Source organism: Sylvia atricapilla, chromosome 12 (genome assembly GCF_009819655.1).
Source record: "Sylvia atricapilla isolate bSylAtr1 chromosome 12, bSylAtr1.pri, whole genome shotgun sequence".
Lineage (NCBI taxonomy): Eukaryota > Metazoa > Chordata > Aves > Passeriformes > Sylviidae > Sylvia > Sylvia atricapilla.
Window position 1 is genome coordinate 20,725,569 of NC_089151.1, and position 18,424 is coordinate 20,743,992.

The window sequence follows — 18,424 nt, forward strand, 5'->3', positions numbered from 1 at the left end:
AAACCCGAGCGGCCGCCGAAACCCGAGCGGCTGCGGGCCGGGCGGGACAGCGAGGGCGGCTCCGGGGCAGCGAGGGCGGCTCCCGGGGCGGCGAGGATGGCTCTGGGACAGCGAGGGCGGCTCCGGGACAGCGAGGGCGGCTCCGGGGCAGGTGCGCGGCGCTCCCCGCGGGGCGGGCACGGCGCAGGCACCGCCCGGCTGCGCGCCCTCCGGGGCGGGCCGGCCCGCCCTTTCCGCTCCGCGCAGGGGGAGGAGCGGCGCGGCGGCGCTGCTCGGAGCCGGGCTGCTCTGCCGGGACCGGGACCGGGACCGGGAACGGCATCGGGATCAGAACCAGGGCAGCGGAGCGGGGAGCGCCGCTCCGAGCGGCGGGGCGGGCTGCAGCGCTCGGGGCTCCTCGCCCACGGCCGGGGCACGGCTCCGCACCGGGACAGCGCGGCTCCGCTCCGCGCTCCCTCCGCGCCTCTCCGCACCGCACCGGGCCCCGCTCCGCTCCTCTCCGCACCGCACCGCACCGGGCCCCGCTCCTCTCCGCACCGCACCGGGCCCCGCTCCGCTCCTCTCCGCACCGCACCGCACCGGGGCTCCGCTCCTCTCCGCACCGCACCGGGCCCCGCTCCGCTCCTCTCCTCTCCGGGCCCCGCTCCCCGCGATGCTGCCCGGGCGCTCCCCGCGCCGCTGCGCCTGAGGCGGGCGCGGGGCGGCCATGCAGCAGCCCTCGCTGCCTTAGCTGAGCGCGGCGCTGCGGCCGGAGCCCGCGGCCACCTCCCGGCGGCACCGGCACCATGAGGAACGGCGATGACCTGGAGGGCTTCGACGGGGAGGCGTCCAGCGCCTCCATGATCTCGGCGGCCAGCAGCCCCTACCAGCCCACCACGGAGCCCGTCAGCCAGCGCCGCGGGCTGGGCGGCCTGCGCTGCGACCCGGACTACCTGCGGGGCGCCTTGGGCAGGCTGAAGCTGGCCGAGGTGGTGAGTACCGCGGCGGGGAGCGGGGCCGGGCCGTGCGGGCTGCCGGAGCGCGTTTCCCCGGGGCCGTGTGCCCGCGGGTGGCCGGGACACACCGCCGCGGGGCCGGGACAGCCCGCAGCCTCTCGCTGGCGGCGCCGCGCGTTCCGGCCCCGGGCGGGCCGTGGCGGTGCCGGGTCAGCCTCCGCCGAGCCTCGGGGACCCGCCCGCCTCCCTGCCCTCAGCTGGGTGAAGTTCTCTTAATTCCGCCGAGTAAAAAGAAAGAAACCCTTAAAAAACCCCGGAACACCAAACCTGAGATTTTGCATTGTGAAGTTAAACGTGAACTGCGTTCGTTCGTGTGCTTTGGACGCCTCAGCTGGTTCAGTTTGATGGAGCCCGTGCAAGGCTTGGACCACCCCAGCAGTGAAACACGCAATAAACACCAGAGCATTTCAGCAGTTTCTGTGGTGCTACTGCTGATGTTTGACTTCATGGGATCTGCTTTCCGAGTCGCTATGATATTTATATTTTTGAAGTCAACAAATGTGTTTTTCAGGATATTAGGAAGAGGTGTTTTATGAAAATGGCCATCACCCTGAAATAGATTAAGTAATTTCTTACAGGGTACTGCGGATTCTTGTAACTTAAAATAAACAAGTTATTTGAGAAGAGTGATGCCAGAAGCATTTTAATATTTCATATATATAACTTTGGCATTTAAAACCACTGCTGGTTAGTACAAAGCAGAACTTGCACATACAGGTTTCGTGAAAAACACATTGGAAGTATCCTGGCTTTAGCTGCACACAGATTTATAGAGGACTCTGATGATGAATTCATTTTTTATGAATGCCCAGTAAAATCCCGGATTTGGGAGTGTGATCTGTGCTCTGCCAGTGGTAGCAGGGAGCGTGTTAGCCCAGGAGCAGCAGGGACCAGCAGCGTGTGCCTTGTGTGTGTTCAGGACCGGAGCCAAGGGATCTGTCATCACTGTGCAACATCCACCTGTCTCCGAGCTGTTCAAAACTGTCCGTGTGGTGGAAATCCTGGGGTGCTGCTGCCTGATACACTGAAATAATCCACCCTCGGGATTTTTGTTTCAGTTCCTACTGCAGATCCTTTCTGCAGTACACCGATAACTGTGGCAAGTCTTGTTAAAAACTTGTCATTAGAATGACTAATTACTGATCGTAACTGAATCCTTTATTATTAAATCTGACTTGCTTGGAACAAATCCCAAAGATATACGGAGTACACCTCCTAAGTTTTTAAGTCATGTAAAGAAAGATGAGGGAAAACCATGCTCTGCTGGAGTTAGAGAGGTTTCCTTGTCCCTGGACAAAGACACTGCTGCTCCCAGTTCATCGTAGGGAAGATTTATACTTGCAGAGCAGTGTCTTCAGTGGAACTGAGCCATGCTTTGTGCTCTTTTCATAGGAATGATCTGAGCTATTGCTTGTGGTTCCCAGGAGTGTATGAATGCAGAGGGGCAGCAGTTGAGAAGAAATTAAATTAGCTAGTGTAGGAAGGCTGTGAACCACCTCAGCCTGGTTAGTTGTACTCAAAAATCTCCTCGTTCATGATAATGGAAGAGCAGACTCATGACATTTGCAAACCAATGGAAAACTGAGCAGTGTTGGAAAAGAAAGGAGAGAGAGCACATTCCACTGTGTACTAGGGTTGCTTATTTGCCAAGTATAATTATTTCAATTACAATATCAATAATGCCTTTACAAAAATACAGAAGGAACCTAAATGTAACGAGTTCTACTGTGGTGTAGAACTCCATCTCTTAAAAACAAGAAGGAGCTCCTGGCACACAAAAAAAATTACAAAGAGGAAAAAGGCAAGTACTTGTTAAGATAAAAGTCTCTAAATGTATTATAGTAAAAAAGAATGTTACAGGAAAGATGACGATGCATGTGCTTCCTTTAGCATCAGGATTTGTCTTAAAATACATTAGTGATTGGCAGGCAAATTATCAGCTCGAGGCAAACATTGCTGCTGCTTGTTCTAATCTTTGGTTGAAGGGCTTCCCACAAACTGCCCTGCGGTGCTGTGAGAAGGAAAAGTGCTGCTCTTTGTGGCTTGGATGGCCCTGCGTACAAATGCTCATTTCTGACTGTCAGAAGGAGAAGGAACAGGGAACAAACCCCACATCACTTGAAATAGGTGTAAGGCTCGGTTAATTTGTTGTAGATTTACCTTTATGGATTCAAATAAAGGAGTTGTTACAAGAGGGAAACCATGATGATATTGTAGGCATATGGAGTAATGTAAGTGCTGCTAGAGGAGACAGTAGTTTTAACTCATTAATATTTCAAGAGAATGTGCCCCAAATTGTCCTTTGAAAGGGCACCAACATAATGGGTTATGATGATGTTTCTTGTATGTGCAGCTTATTTCTGAGCCTTGTCTTGGTTTTTGCTAAGTTTAGATTTGGTTGCAGACTGGAAAACTGTACAGTTTAGGGCTTACAGCTCCTCTTTATGGCCAGGCTGAAGAGTCACCAGTCCTTGGATCTGTCTGCCAGTGGTCAGTAACAGCAGTGTGAGGAGTAAGGGAAAGGGCCCATGTGGGACAGCTTAGCTTTGAACTGATCTCCCTGATTTTGGCAATGTTATTGCCAGGTAGGTGAGCTTTTCAGAAAAGAGTCTTTTGCCTGTTATCTCAGAGTTCTGTTGAAGTAGTTGTGTGTTTTTGTTGGGATCTGGGAGGGAACTGCTGTACTGGGGATGCAGCCGCAGCCTCTTCACAGCAGCAGCTTGGAGGAAGGTGGGGAGTGTTGGGCCACCTCAGAAAAGGAGTGTGCAGGGCTCCTGGGGTGGCCGAGACACCTGAGGGTGTCACCTGACAGGTGGGAAGTGACACACGAAGGGCACAAAGGGAAATGGGAGGGGAGGACTTAAGGTAGTTGGAGCTTTTGTGTTTGGTTTGTGCCTTATGGTTTTGTTCTAATGAGACTTTGAACTCAAAAGGGAGGTCAAGGAGAAGCCAAGGCACTTGTGTGCCAATCAAAGAAATGTTTTTCCTTTGGAGAGGTTGCCTTCATTGACCTTTGGGCATTTAAAAGGAGCAGTACCTTTTCTCATGGAAAGTGTGAGAGAGACGAAGTGGGGCTGTCCTTGGAGAGCAGAGCAGGGATGTTCTTTAGAATTTATTATCATTACTTTCTAGCATGAATTTCTCATGCTTTTGAGGGCTTTTTACTTCCCATGGAGACTGTTGTACAATAATGAAATGGATGTTGCTGGAGAACTTTGCTGTAGATGTCCTCAGATGATTTGTTTTATTTCAGTACTTTGTCTCCATTCCCTTGAATTTCTTAAGGACAGTGCTCCTTTTCCTGAGTGTGCTTGCTGAAGAAAGGTATTTACTGTGTGAGGAGTCAGGAGGGGCCCATTCTGTCATGCAAAGGAGATGAGCTGGTTAGCAGGTACCACCTCTTTGCTGGAAATAGTTTCATTTTAGATGAGACTGCTTTTTTTTCCCCCTCTTCATTTCAGTTTTTCAAAATGCATTATTATTATTATTATTATTCCTTTATTATTGCAATTCTGCACTTCCAAGGATCTTACTGCCATTCAAGCTGGGCATAGGCATATTTCCTACTGAAATTCCCATGGCGAGTTGTGACTGCCCTTTGTCTGCTGCTCAGTCTTTCTGGAAGTGTAGCTCCAGGTGAACTGTTCATAGGCTTTAAGAAAAGGAAAACCAGGCAGGATCCTGTTGGGAACCCCGTTGGTTCTCATGGGAATCCTGCCAGGTTTGCACAGGCACCTGATTTAAAGTAACAAGCATCACCAGCTGTTGCTGGGCCAGTGGGTGTGAAGAATTGTGCCTGCTCAGTTCCTGTGACATTGGCAGCAGTTAGGAATGGTTCACCTGGAGGAGTGGGATCACAGAGCAGCCTTCTGGCAGAAGCAGCAAGAGGCAGAAACCCCTCAGCATGTGCTGGCTGAGAGATGGTGAATGGCATTTGTGGGGGTTGGTGATGGCTCCTGTGGCTCAGACAGCCCTAGACATTCTTCTCCTCATGTGTTTGTTCCAAATGCTACAAAAATCCATCAGAGATTCCTTTTAAAGAAGATAATACTTCTGCTTGGGAGGTCTCTGAGCTGTGAGATGCTGATGAGTGCACTGGGAAGTATCACTCTGTGCTTGCTCTCGTCTTGTCTGTAGCATTTGATATTGCCAGGGGAGGCAGCAGTTCGAGCTAGATGGAATCTGATGGGAATAGCAGTTCAGATGTTCACAGTTTTCTGAATAAAAAGTTCCATCTTCATTGATGGAGAGTAGCTGAACATTGAAAAAAAACTGTTTTGTGGCTTACTGTCATTATGGATTTCCAGATTCAGAAATGGGTTGCTGAGGCCAGGACTACAGTGAAACTCTTGGCTGTCAGGTTCTGGTGCAATAAAAAAAATAAAATTCAAAAGCCATAAATGCATGCCTACATGGGTAATAAGACGATTGAGAATTCTCATTGTTAATTATGTTAGAAAATTAGAGTAATAACATTTATGTTCCAAGGAATAAGGTAATTGCTGACTGTTAGAATCTGGTTGAAACCTATTCTGAGGTGTTCAATAATTATTGCTGCCTTCTTGTGTCTTGAGCTCAGGCTCTCAGCTGGAGGGGAGGATTAGATGGAGCCCCTGACCTGTGTGTGATGTGTCACATGTGGGGCCTGTGTGACTTGCCTGTCCTTTGGCCCTGCAGTGCCCTGGGTGCCATTCCCCACTGGGAATGGGTGGCTGCTTCCCAGGCACCTCTGTCTGTGTCAGGGAGTTACCAGGGGACCACTGCATCAGTGTGAGTGAAGGGGATTGCTTTTGCATTGTTTGTTGCCAAGTTTGGGGTTCTGTCAGCGGGGTGTTAATTCAGTTCCAGGGAGTTAAAAGAGGGCAGGGGTGATGTTCTGAGCGAGGTCACAGCAGTCAGGCCATCGGCCCTGGTGGGTGCTCCTGGTGAACAGCAGAGCACTGCAGGAGACTCCCAAGCCTCAGAGGGAACTTTGGGTCCCCAGCAGCCCTGTACTTGCCTTTTTTATTCATAGGTGACAGTTCCACCTTAAGGTTTAGTGCTCTTCATTTATTCTGCACTTTGAAGGGACAGAAGCCTTCCTCCTTTCCCTTATGGATTTGGTTCAGGCAATTTATAGCTCTTTGTTCCTGTGTGCCCTGTTCCTGCTGCACGAGGAGGACAGAGGGTTTGGGCAGTGCTGGACAAGGGGCTCTCAGCAGCCACAGCTGGGCACTGCTGCCCTTTGGGCTGCCTCCCACCACTCTGCAATGTCACTTCTCCTCTCTCATCCCAGTTGAGACTATAAACTCACTGCCAGTTTATAGTCACTCTGATGAACTGCATCATCCACCTTTTTATTGTCTTATCTCTCCAAACAGTGAATGTGTGTTACTGTAAGAAATCATTGTGGAGTTCTTTGTGTCATGTGCTGAGCTTTGATTTTTGGTAGCATTTGTAGCTTGTTCAGAGGATGCTGAGTATCACAGAGGATACTGGTGATCTCTGGTATTTGGTCTTAGAAAAAAGGCTGTTATCATATCATATTGAGAGGATCAAATTTGTAATGCACAAATATGCTTAGAAATCCTCTTCAGGTGTCTCTTCAGTGTCTCTGAAACTCTTGATTTTTCTTCAGAAAGATTTCTGTGTAAAGGCTGTAGATCTGCATTGCTGTGTGGTGATATTTTCATCCTAACATTCACTGTGGAAGAATAATAAGATAACTCTGTTTAGCTTTGCTTTTTGTTTTTTTCTGTGAACAACTAAATAAATGACTGTGGCTGTCTTCCCACAGAAAGGTAAGTAGGTTTGGTTTCTTTCATGGCATCTCTTAACTATCATCTGGCCATGGGATCATATCCTCCTGCCAGTAAACTCCAAATTCCTGTTAATAATTTCTTCTTAAGATGGTAGATAGCTTTTAAATTCTGATTTCAGAAGAAAGTCCTACAATATCTGTACCAAGTATGCTGTATTTTTTTTCTTCCATTATGAACCAGTGCAATAGTAATAGACACACTACACTAATTAGTTCTCATGATATTAATAATTGGAAAGCTACCTTTACTTCTTATAGTGTCTCTGGTAATGTCTTTTGTTGATGAGGCTCCCTAGTGATTTAATTATCGTCTTGAGATAAGAAGACAAGGACTAGAAATTTAAGAGGTTGTGTTTTTCTTGTAACATAATCACTGTTGGAGTAATCTTCTGGTTCTGATGCCATTTTAGTAGCCATCATCCTTCTGTGCTCAAAATTGCATTTCATCAAAATCTCTCTGGCTTCAGGACCTCAGCAAATAATTTTGTACTGAAACTTTGCATACAAAGAGAACCAAATGCACCATGAAGAGACATATAGATGCCTTAAGATTTTATCTTTTATATTTTTCAAATCCTGCAATGCATTAGTGTATAAACTCCATATAGAGAGTTAGTTAACTCTCCTCACGTTTTGGTCAGACAAAACAATCCCTTTAGGCCTGAAATTGAAGGACACCCTACAGCCTCAGGCCCTTTAAACTATAAAGGAAAGTGAATACAGGGGGGAGCAAACCAGGGGGAGTTTGACTCCGTTACCTGAAGCTGTAATGGGAGGATTAACCCCTGATATATAAATGGACTAAACTTAAAATTGTCTGAAAATCTGGTCACCATCATCCATCTTGGATGTAGGCCCTCTTGGGGGCTTCTGACTGCCCAAGGTGTACCTATGGAAGGTCTTTAATAAATACCTGCTTTTATTCTCTTAACCTTGTCTAGCCTCTGTTCCAGGGAGCCACTCCAAGGCATCCTCTTAACAATGGGTCAACTGCTGTCGTCCTGTAGTGCTAAAGTCGCCATTTATTAGAGCTGCAATCAAAAATACGTTCTAATTAGAAAAAAAAGAGAGAGAGAGAAGAGCCACCTAATTCCCAGATGATCTGTGTAGTTGCTTCCAAAATGTGGAAGTAATGTTTAGGTTTCCCTGGAATTTGTAACATCGACTCCAGCATATTGGAGGAGGGAAGCAAAAGCTGGATAAGACCAACCTGATGTAGAATAGGTGTAAGAACATCCAACCATGAGCAGAGAAAAGATGGTTCAGAAATACTGCTGACAATGGGCAGAGCGGTCCTAGAGCTGGTGTAGCTCTCACCCGGAGTGAGAGGGCCACTCACAGTCTGCAGTGGGGCTTCAGCAGAGACCCTCTGATGTTTTGATCTCACCATGTGCAAAATAAACTGGGGACTGTACTCATAGTATCAGATTCCTGACTGTAATCAAGGCTCTGGTGTGTAATGCCTTAGCTTGTGGAAGAATATGATGCATTTTTACCTAGGCAAGTATTCCAGCATCAAGTTAAACTTTCGTTAATATCTAACTTGATAATCAGGTGGTGATTCTTGCACATCTTTAAATTTTCTTTGGCTGGTATGTCCCCGAAGTGAGCTGCAGGTGAGCTGACCTGGTTGGGAGTGTTTGCTTCGTTCAGGAGAGCCTGAAAGCCCAGCAGTGCCAAGGAGTATGTCGTGTGCCGTGTCTGAGTTGCACAAGGTGCTGCTTCTGCTGTGACTTTCCCTGATTCCATTGAAAATCCCAGGGGGTTTTCAAATGCTGTAAATCTGCCGGTGGTACAGCATTACTCGAAACAGGTCTGGCAGGTTTTTTTCTGAATTATTTTATGAATCGACTACGACCATTTCCATATTAGGAATTTTCTGTACTTTTGTACATTTTTTGAACTGAAATGTTTGTGGCAAGAAAGCAAGAAGCATGGTTGTGAATATTTTTAAATGCTTAAGTTCTCCAAGTCTTTAACAATCTGTAGTAACTTCTGTCTCAGGAAATGGTTTTCATGCTAGAAACTGATGCTGTCTCTTGAACGTTGCGAATAGATTAATCAGCTGTTTGATCACACGCTCTTCTAAAAGAAACTAATCACTGCACTTAGTGCTTAGAAACTTTTTTGTGTACCGTAGAGGAGCGTTCAGCACAGTGCTGTTTGGAGCTGAGGGGGGATATTTTATTGTGGTGTGGTCAGTGTGATCTGGAGCTGCCCTGGCAGCAGCGGCAGTGGTCTCTTCTTTTAATGTTCCCTTTCACCAGGAAAGTGTCTGCACTCTTTTTGCCTTTTAAGGCATGGCATCTAAGGCGTCCTTCGGGTTACAGTCCTGGGAAAGTTGGGATTGCAAGGACTTTTTGCACCAATTCCTTTAAACAAAAACAAACCCCAAAAATTTCCGGTGGATTCCGTAGGACTCCTTTAAATTCTTCACTGTTTTCTCATTAAAATTCTTTTCTTGTTTTAGTACTTGTGGGATGCTTGATGTTTACTCATAATTGGGATTAAATGGGGTTTAAAGGATACAAACTGGTTCTGATAGTGATGAAACTGAACTTTCACTTTTTAAAATAGCCAAGCAGGCTAGTTCAACTAGAGGCTGTGCAGACCAAATATTTGACAATTTTTATGAATATACCTTTACTTCTTAAAACTAATAAATTATTTATGTTTGTTACTGGATTTACAGTACTGTGTTTTAATATTGTTTTGAGTAGCCAGGTTTCCAGCACAGGCTAGCCTGTGAACATGGATGGGAACATGAAGCCAGTTCAGTAGTGTTGATTCTTCTCTTTTTTAAAAGCTGAATAGAGAATTCTCATAAGTGAAGCAATAGGGTTTTTTTGTACTTTATTTAAAAACCGTACAAATATGATCTGTGCTGTATTCCAGCAGTGTGTGTGTGAACCCCAAGACAAGAACAGGGCAGTTATATATACCCATTTTGTTTAAATAGCAAAGATACTATAAGCTCTGTGTTCTTACAGCTTGACTTACTGGAAAATGCCAGGAAGTGGAGAGGACACTTCAGCCTTGCTGGGAGGTTGGGGAGGGAAAGGTGCTGGGAGGTACCTCCTGAGCATCCCCCAGAGGTGTTACTAACAACTTAGGGATGCTGAAAACCGGTGACTGCTGACTTCAGTGACACTAACTGTTAAATTAGTCTGTAAGACTGACAGGATTTGGCAGTCATTTTTAAGGAAGGTTTTATTTCTCTGCTTTAGTGCCTGAAAGTGTGGCTTGCTAACAGAGCAGTTAAATCGGATTTATTCTCCATTTTACCTGTTGCTGGTTTTTACTCTGTGTTGCTGTTGTGGTAAAGCCTGCATGAGTAGGACTACAGCAGCAAATGGGGCTAATGGGAAAATATTTTATTCTCCCTTCTGCTCCCACTACTTGCAGCAGCAGTGGCTGAGGAGGATGCAGATGACTCAATACATACAAAATTACATTCAGTGTGGTGCCAGAGAAGTGCATGATGGTTTCTTTGACCTGTTTTTGTCTCTCTTGTTGAAGAACATGACATGCAAATGCTGGTCAGATTGTGATAAAATTGGACTTGAAGAAACCTAGCTGGGTAGTCCTGCTGTTTAAGAATTTCCGCTCAGTGTTGTGTGAGTGCTTTAATTACGGTTTTTATCAGCACCCTGGAGCCCTTTGTGAGGTCTGGCCGCAGTGCAGTGGTTTGTGTGCAGTTCCCTGGGCTGGTGGCTGTCCCTCCCTGCTCCTCTGGGGACACTGAGGCTTCTTGAGAGGATTCTGCTGCCTGACCTTGGTGAGCTGCAGCTGCCTGGAGGAACCTGCTCTGTCTGGCAGCAGGGAGCATCACTGCCAGACCAGCTTGTCCTGCGTGGGAATTAGAGATGGCTCTATCAACTCTGCTTGCACACACTGCCAGAATGAGCACAAGACAATGAATGGGAAAATTAAGCCTCAAGTATCAGGATATGGTGAAAAAGGGGTGAAGGACCATCTACCTCCCTTAGTTTTTCTGTTGATGACACTCACTGCAGCCATTGGCACAATTAATGTACCGTAGATACAAAATAAACCTTTTCATTTATGAGTTGTTCACCTCACTGGTTTGTTTAGGAATGGAGTGATTAATGGAGAATATGAATGGGAAAGTTAGAAATGTGAGACTCTATGTTGGGATTTTGTTCTTTATCGTCTTGAAGGACCTGTTGCTTATAAGAATACTTTGATTTGTGCTACATAAGAATTATAGTTTCTAGAGACTGGAGACACAGGTTCCTGTGGAGAGGAATTGGTGGGAGAAACCAGTTACATTTTGCATGTTTTGTTTGCCTTTGTTTAAAGCATGGCTCTCCCTATGGTCTTCAAATGAACCTTCCTGTAGGGTGGAGTTGCTAAAAAGCTGTTGATGGGCTTTTGTTTTTGGTGGCACACTACATTCTTTTTTGTCTAGTCTGGAAGATTTGTTTGAATCTCATTCAGATTTCAGTGGGGAAATGTCATGCGCCTAAAACAAAAACCTTGCAATGTGCTTTGGCTTCAGATGCTGTTCAGTGGTTCTTTTCATCATCTGCTTGCTGGGTAAAACCTAAAATACATCTAAATCAGACTTCTAAAGGGGGGGTTCATTGTTTTTGTTTTCGTAGGAAGAACTGTATTTATTTTATCTGTCAAAACCTACTGTGTGTTTCATGGTACTTGAGCTGGAATTGGCTTTGCATTTATCTAGCAGATAAGAATGTTTGTTGTATAAGTGTGTCCAAGCAATAACAAAACTCTACTAATGCAGTTAGCAGGAAATAAGTCACCACATCATGTCTGTAGCTTTTTTTTTTTTGTTCTAGATTCTATGTTAAGTTCGCTTTAAAAATTGATGCATTTCTATTTTAGCCAGTTGAGAATTTCTTCTGTTCACTGTGGTTCAGTTCTCTCTCTTTTTTTTTTTTTTTTTTTTTTTTTTTAGAATAAACATTCGTTTTGATGTCATAAGTGTTTCAAAACAAATATCATTCTGTTGTTGGTTTTGGGTGTTGATTGCCCTTACTCTATAATATGACCCTTTCTCGTAATACACCATCAAAATGTTTCAGGCCTCAGCAGTATGTTCTGTATTTAGAATTGGTCTTTTGCCTAAATTGAGAAGAGGAATTCAGCAGTAGCTGAATCTTAGGGTTATAGAAAACTGCTGGAGGTGGCAAAAGATCAGCTGGTTTAGTAAAGGTTCCATAGTATTTAATGCACTGAAGTTTTGCCACATTGCAGCCAAAAGTGAACTAAGAAATAATGAAAACTTTGCAGCTCCACGTAAAACACTAGAGGTGCAGTGATGATGTGAAACTTTTATTTTCTGCTTTCATTTCTATGGTGACCACCAAAACCAGATCAGAGGTGAATTGGGAGGCCTGGTTGAATTTCTCTGGGTTTGTTTGCTTGTATTTATGCCATTAGAGCACAATTTAGTTTATCTGGGTGCTGAATCACTCACTGGTGGTGCTTAAGCTTCCCTCTCTGGTAAGTGTTGTTTTCCTAAACTTTCTATCTTGCAGGAAAAGTCAAATGCTCCTTTGTGATTTCAGGCCCCTTGCAGCCTCCTACCAGAGTTAGTAACACTTTTCATGGAGCCTTGAGGATGCAGACCAGGAGCAGGCAGGAAATCAGTCATTTTTTGCTTAGGGTAAAAGATGTTTTCCTGCTGGAGGAGCAGGACTGTGTTTGAGCCATATGATCCCAAATATTCATATCTGTGCCAGCTGTTTTAGATGTGGGAAATGCATGTGCTTTGCAAGGAATGAGACCCACTTCATTTCATGCATAAAGTTGGGACTGCTGGGCCAAGTAAATGAGAACAATAAATCTAGATTTTAATTCAAATAAGTTCAGTGTCTTCAGATACTTTAGGCGGTGTAAAAGCAATATATTCTTCCCTATTTTGTGCTTGTGTATTCTGCTGCACTGTTAATTTAAACAGTCTGGATGTAAAAATGTCTTGCTAGTGTGACATTCTCACTAAAATTCTGTGGGTATTTTTCAGGCAGAAAAAATGCTGACCATTTTGTGGTTTTTTGGAAATCATGCATAATTATGTCATTTAACCACACAATAAGGCTTTCTGTGGTGATGTTTTAGATAAACAGGAAAACTCATTTTTTTACTTCGTTTTCATTGCAGAGCTGTCTTTTTTTATTTTTAGCGCAAAGTTCTTTGATTATTTTCTTCAAAAACATAACGCAACATATTCTAACAGGAAAAACACACCATTAGCAACCTCCTAAAAGTTCTTTTTGAGCGTCGGTACCTGTCACAGCACGTTTTCTCCGTTTGGGGGGAAATACAGTGTTTTATGTCTGATGTGCCTGTGTTGCCAAGATAGTGATGTAAATATGAGCCATGTACATAGCCCCGAGGCAGATGATTTCTTCATTAAGGGGAATTTGCAGGAAAGTTGAGATGACTGCAGCAGTGGTGATGGCAGGAGGCTGATGTGGCTGACTCCAAGGACACTGGATCCCGGAGCAGAGGCTCTCTCAGGAATTCCGTGGCCCCAGTTTGTGGTGGCTCCATGGAGCTGCTCTGGGCACTCACTGCAGCAATTACCCTGGGCAGTAACATTTGCCAGTTTCTCCGAGCTAAAAGCACAAAATGGCATAATTGGGAGGCACATCTCATATTGAATCCTCTGCTTGGGGCTTTTTCCTCCTGCCTGTGAGATGTGGTGGGCAGTGGGGGATGAAGGGCAGGGGATGCTCTGGCACTGCCCTGGAGCTGCATTGCACACGCTGGCAGAGCCAGACCTTTCCTCAGCTCACCTGGGCATACCTTGTTCCTTCTGAGCCTGCTTTGTTGAGCAGATTCTTACAGGAGAAAGGTGTTACTGCGGGTGGCCTGGGATACCTCTGCATGGACCTGAACATCCAGAATTAGCAGATGTTTCCATTTTAATGCAATATTCCCTGTACTTATTTTAAGAAGAGTGGAAGTAGTAAAGAAACCAAAAGCAACTGCTAAAATGGAGAAAGAGTAGTAGTAAAAGAGGGCTATACAAATTTTAGGGTGTTGGAGGAATTAGAGGGAAATAGAAAACTCTCCAAAGTACTCGGTGCAGAGAAAAACAGATGCAAAAGATTGTTTTGTCTATCAGAGAAAACTTTTTCTCTTGCCTCAGCCAGAGAAAGCTGTAACTGTGTTATTTGTAGGGGGGGGGCAGTAATTCATGTAAGAGGAGATTTCCACCACATTCAACTTCTCAGTTTTCCTTGGTAAACCAGCCTTGAAACTTCTGCTTGTGGAAAACCTCGTCAAATCTCGTCACCCTAAACTATGGAAAGATGTGTGATTTGAAAGTGGGGGTTGCCTCCTGTGTTGGACAAATGTCATGGTGTATTTTGTTGGCCAAGACCTATGCTCTGATACAATGCCTTTCCCTTGGTTTTCTAGGTTTTTTAAGCTTGTCTTGGAACTGCAGTTGTGGGAGGCAGAAGCAGGATCCTGGTTTTTGAGTGTTCCAAAGCCGGGGCTGAGCTTTAGCAGCTGAGGAATTGGGTTTTTCTCTGTAGCTTTGTGCCTCAGTCACCTGGAGCAGTGCAAACCTGCATGGAGCTTGAAGGCTTCCCAGAAGGGCTGGAGGGACCTGACCCTTGTTTCCTCCTCCCAGCAGAGTGTGTATAGTCAGCATGGGAAGGCAAGGCACCAGTTTTGTCTGGGATGTGAGCTGTGGCTGGGGGAAGAGCCAAGGAGGCTCTGGAAGGGGACTTTGCCACAGTCTGCAGTGGGCATCACTCTGCTTCATGGCCCTGCCAGCCAAGGGTGATCTGTGCTAATTCACTGCCTCATTTATGTGCACTGTCTCCTAAGTTATTTATGTCATGCATTAAAAACCACAAAGATAATGAACGCTAACACACAGTTAGGTTTTTGGGTTTTTTGTTTTTTTTTTTTTTTAATGAACCCTGAGCTGTGGCCTTTGAGAAGCAGCTTTGGTTCATGTGGCAGCATTTGCACAACACTTTTAAACTCTCTGAATAAGTCATGGGGTTGTGGAATCAACCCTGTGTATTTCTCTTCCATTTCATGCGTTCTGAGTAGTTTGCTTTTTTATTGAAAACAAAGTTAGATTCCTCTCTGATGAATGGCCAAAGAAAGATACTATGTTTTATAGAAGTTTCATATAACTTGTAACTACAAGTTGGAATGATGTTTCTGGGAAGTTTATAAATGTGTAGGAGGACAAGATTGTCGTGATGTTTTAAAGAGAATAAATTTCTTATTGAGGACTGAGATTTCTATTGTAATTAGGAAAAGGAGAGTTTCTGTAGCAGACTGCTTTTTTCTGACGTAGTGACTAATGTGCATTTCCTTTTTTGTCATGGCTGTTCTGTGATACAGGAGTGGCAGGTAGCAGGAGGGTATTGTCTTGTAGCACTGGTGGCATGGACAGTCTGAGGAGGACATATATTTTTATTGCAAGAAGGATACTAACAAATTGAGTTGTAATCTTATTTGAAGTACCAAAGAGTTAAATTGTGTATGGGAGGATTGTCTTTTCTCCTCTGTCAGACAGGGGTGCAATTGAGGTTTTCTCCCAGGCTCCCTGGTGAATTTATCAGCAGACTTGGGCTGCCACACCCCAGGGCACTGCACTGCTGCTGCATGTCCTGAACTGATGGCACATCTTTACTTGCATTTGAAATGCTTTAGGTTAAGTCAGGCCTAAGTATACACAGCTAATGCTTTTTTCTGGTAAGAGTGTGTCACAGGTAGATGTATTTTATAGTTTCTTAAGGGATAAAATGAAATCTAGATGTGGAGTTTCTCTGGAGTTTATTAATTCTGGTCTTGGGAATATGTAAATAACACAGGATTATTTGAGTTCATTGCTCCAAGTGCCTCTTCGGTACATAATTAATTTCCAGTGCTGTTGCAGGAAGCTCTTTGGTCTCTTTTGAACTTTGCCAGCCAAAATGGGTGTGTTTGCCTTGAAGAAACAATGCTGCCTGGTGTGGAGAAGAGTCACTGTAAAAGTTTATCAGCAAAACACCAGAGTTGTTGCCCAGCACAACAACTGATTTGTCAGAGATTTTGGTTCCTTCAACCTTATGTTGGTGGAACAGTTCAGAGTTGTCCATATTTTGAGAAAATTGACCTAATATTTGGGGCTTGTAGTACTTCTAGAAAATATTGCAGAACCATATCTTTTAAAAGAAAAGAAAATTACAAGGGTCATAATATATTAAAAATAGTGTCAAGAAAAATAGAAACTTTATTATATTGGAAAATCCAGAAGTAGAACTTTTACTGGCTAACATTTAGCACATTTAGCATTAATATGTGATGTTGATCCTTCTTGAAAGAGTAAAGATTGGTTTTTAAAGCTTTTTTTTTTTTTTCTTTTTTTTTTTTTCTTTTTTTAAATTGTGTTGTGATCTTCAGTTTTGAGGTGTGTGTTTACGGAGAACATGAACTTCATTACATGCTGATACTTTAAAATGAGGCTGTGTCTGGTCAGTAATTTTTTGGTGTGTCTGTCATTGCTGAAATCATACCTTGATTCTGCTTTGATTCTGAATTTTCCATTTCACACATCATCTTTCTTTCTAAAGCTATTTAGTGTCAAAGATAAAACCTGAAGTGTTTAATCACTGGGTATCCATTGTGAATTTGATATGAATTGGCCTGCTCTGTTCACTGACCAAAATTAGTGTAACATCTGCTCTCTTTAATGAACATGTGCCAAGTGAACTTTGAGAGGTTGTCCAACCAAATGTGAGGTTTTTCATTAAAGCAGTTTTGCTGAGTTTTAATCTGGTTTTAAATTTACGTTTTCTGTTGTATTCTGATGTATGTGGCAAATGAACACGAGGAATAATGTCCTTTTCTTAGAATTACTGCTCATGTTTGTGGCAAAAATTCTTTCTTGGTGACTTCTTTCAAAATCCTTTTTCTTCATTTTGCAAGTTTTGCTGTGGGAGGCAAAGGCAAACCAGTGGATGAAGCATAAAAAGTGCTCGAAGGAAGTGTATCTGCAAAACATTGAAATTGGCAAAGAAAGATTTAGCAGAAACTGGTTTTTATTCTGGCTTCTGTCAATCTTCTGAACTTACAGAATGTTTTGTGCAAAACATTCAGATTCTTGAATATTTGGCTCTGAGGAAAGTATCTCCCTTAGTTCCTCAGATTGAAGTGCTTACTGCAGCTTCAGTAGAATTTTGTGGCATAGCAAGAAGAGAATTATTTCTAAAAAATGTCAGTGGGTGGATGGGGGTGGTTGTCCTGAAAACCAAAGCAAAACACTCTTTAAGGGCTTCCTTGCTTGTCCTGGAAAATGCCAAAACCCCAACAAACCAACAAAACCCCCCAAAGCATCCATGCAGCTGCTTGTCTCACGTCAGTTGTGTTTGAGGAGGATCACTGGCGGTGGGAGCTGTGTGCCCCTGGTGTGTCACAGCTGTCCCTGCTGCCTGCTACTGCCTCTGGGGGAGATATTTTACTTCTGTCCATTGGCCAGGCTTCAATTTCAAGTACAGCGAGTGTCAGGGTTTTATCCTAAATGATAAATTCAACTCAGAGTGTACATGTGTTAACCCTTCCCAAAACTCCTCTGAATTTAGTGTGACCTATCATTATCCCACTTCCATGTTTGTGTTTGCAGCACCAGGGGATTTTCTTTCGTCTCTTAGCTGCTTGTTTTATTGTGCTATAAGGGAATGATAAAATATGTTTTTATATGAAATACAGTGTACTGATGATGATAAATGTGAGAAAGGCAGGCATTTTTTGAAACTGATAGAAATCCTATCTACTCTATTTTAAATTGATTTAGATCTTGATTGGTAATAAATTTAAGTAATAATCTTTATTGAAATGTCTTTCACAACCACACAACATTAATACTCTGTATTTGTGCTTGAGGTTGACAATGCATTCCATCTTCTAGTTTTGGAATAGTGTATCATGAGTGAAAAATGAGATAAAATGTTTGAGGTGCTGTTTGCATGTTAAGCCAGTAGCCTGCAGAGGTTTCATGCTTTTTGGGGTGTCTTGGTCATTTTGATGTTGGAGTCCTTGTAATTTTGCTCAAGTGTTCTTTGTTGAACGGGACAAATCCAGAAAAACTTACATTACTTTCCTTTTGTCTTTGCTCCCTAGACAGTGCCCTGTTGTAAACTAAAATCACACATTCCTGAGTGTAAACCGATCATGTTCCCAATGGAAATTTCATGAATACTTGTGGCTACTTTCAAAATGTGGAAATCTATTTATTTTTTTTTTCCACTTGTTTTTCTTCCCAGCTTTTGGCACTGACGGCGTTCATCTGCATAGAGACCATCATGGAATGCTCCCCTTGCGAGGGCCTTTATTTCTTTGAGTTTGTGAGCTGCAGTGCACTGGTGGTTACCGGAGCTCTCCTGCTTCTCTTCAGCCTGAACCTTCACACAAGAATACCCCAGATCAACTGGAATCTTACTGTAAGTTCCTTCGAATTCTCACTGTGTTAAAAATAGCTGCAAATCTGCTTTAAGTTTGGTTTTTGGACTTTGCTTTCTCCTGCTGTTTAATGTTGTGGATGAGTGTTCTTTATGCTGAGTAAAGTATACATTTTGCTTATATTTATTTTGAATGCTAACAGCAGAATGAGCTGTGAAATGCAGCAAGA

At 44.0% G+C, this 18,424-nt stretch overlaps 1 protein-coding gene across 1 annotated transcript in view; it reads left to right on the forward strand.

The window, feature by feature from the left end:
• Positions 1-614: 614 nt before the first annotated feature.
• Positions 615-18,424, forward strand: part of CMTM4 (CKLF like MARVEL transmembrane domain containing 4) — a 29,320-nt gene continuing 11,510 nt past the window's right edge. Inside the window, exons 1-2 of the mRNA XM_066328012.1 lie at positions 615-971; positions 18,060-18,236. Of these exons, the coding sequence (XP_066184109.1) occupies positions 786-971; positions 18,060-18,236 (363 nt within the window). The 5' untranslated portion in view covers positions 615-785. The remainder of the gene's footprint in view (positions 972-18,059; positions 18,237-18,424) is intronic.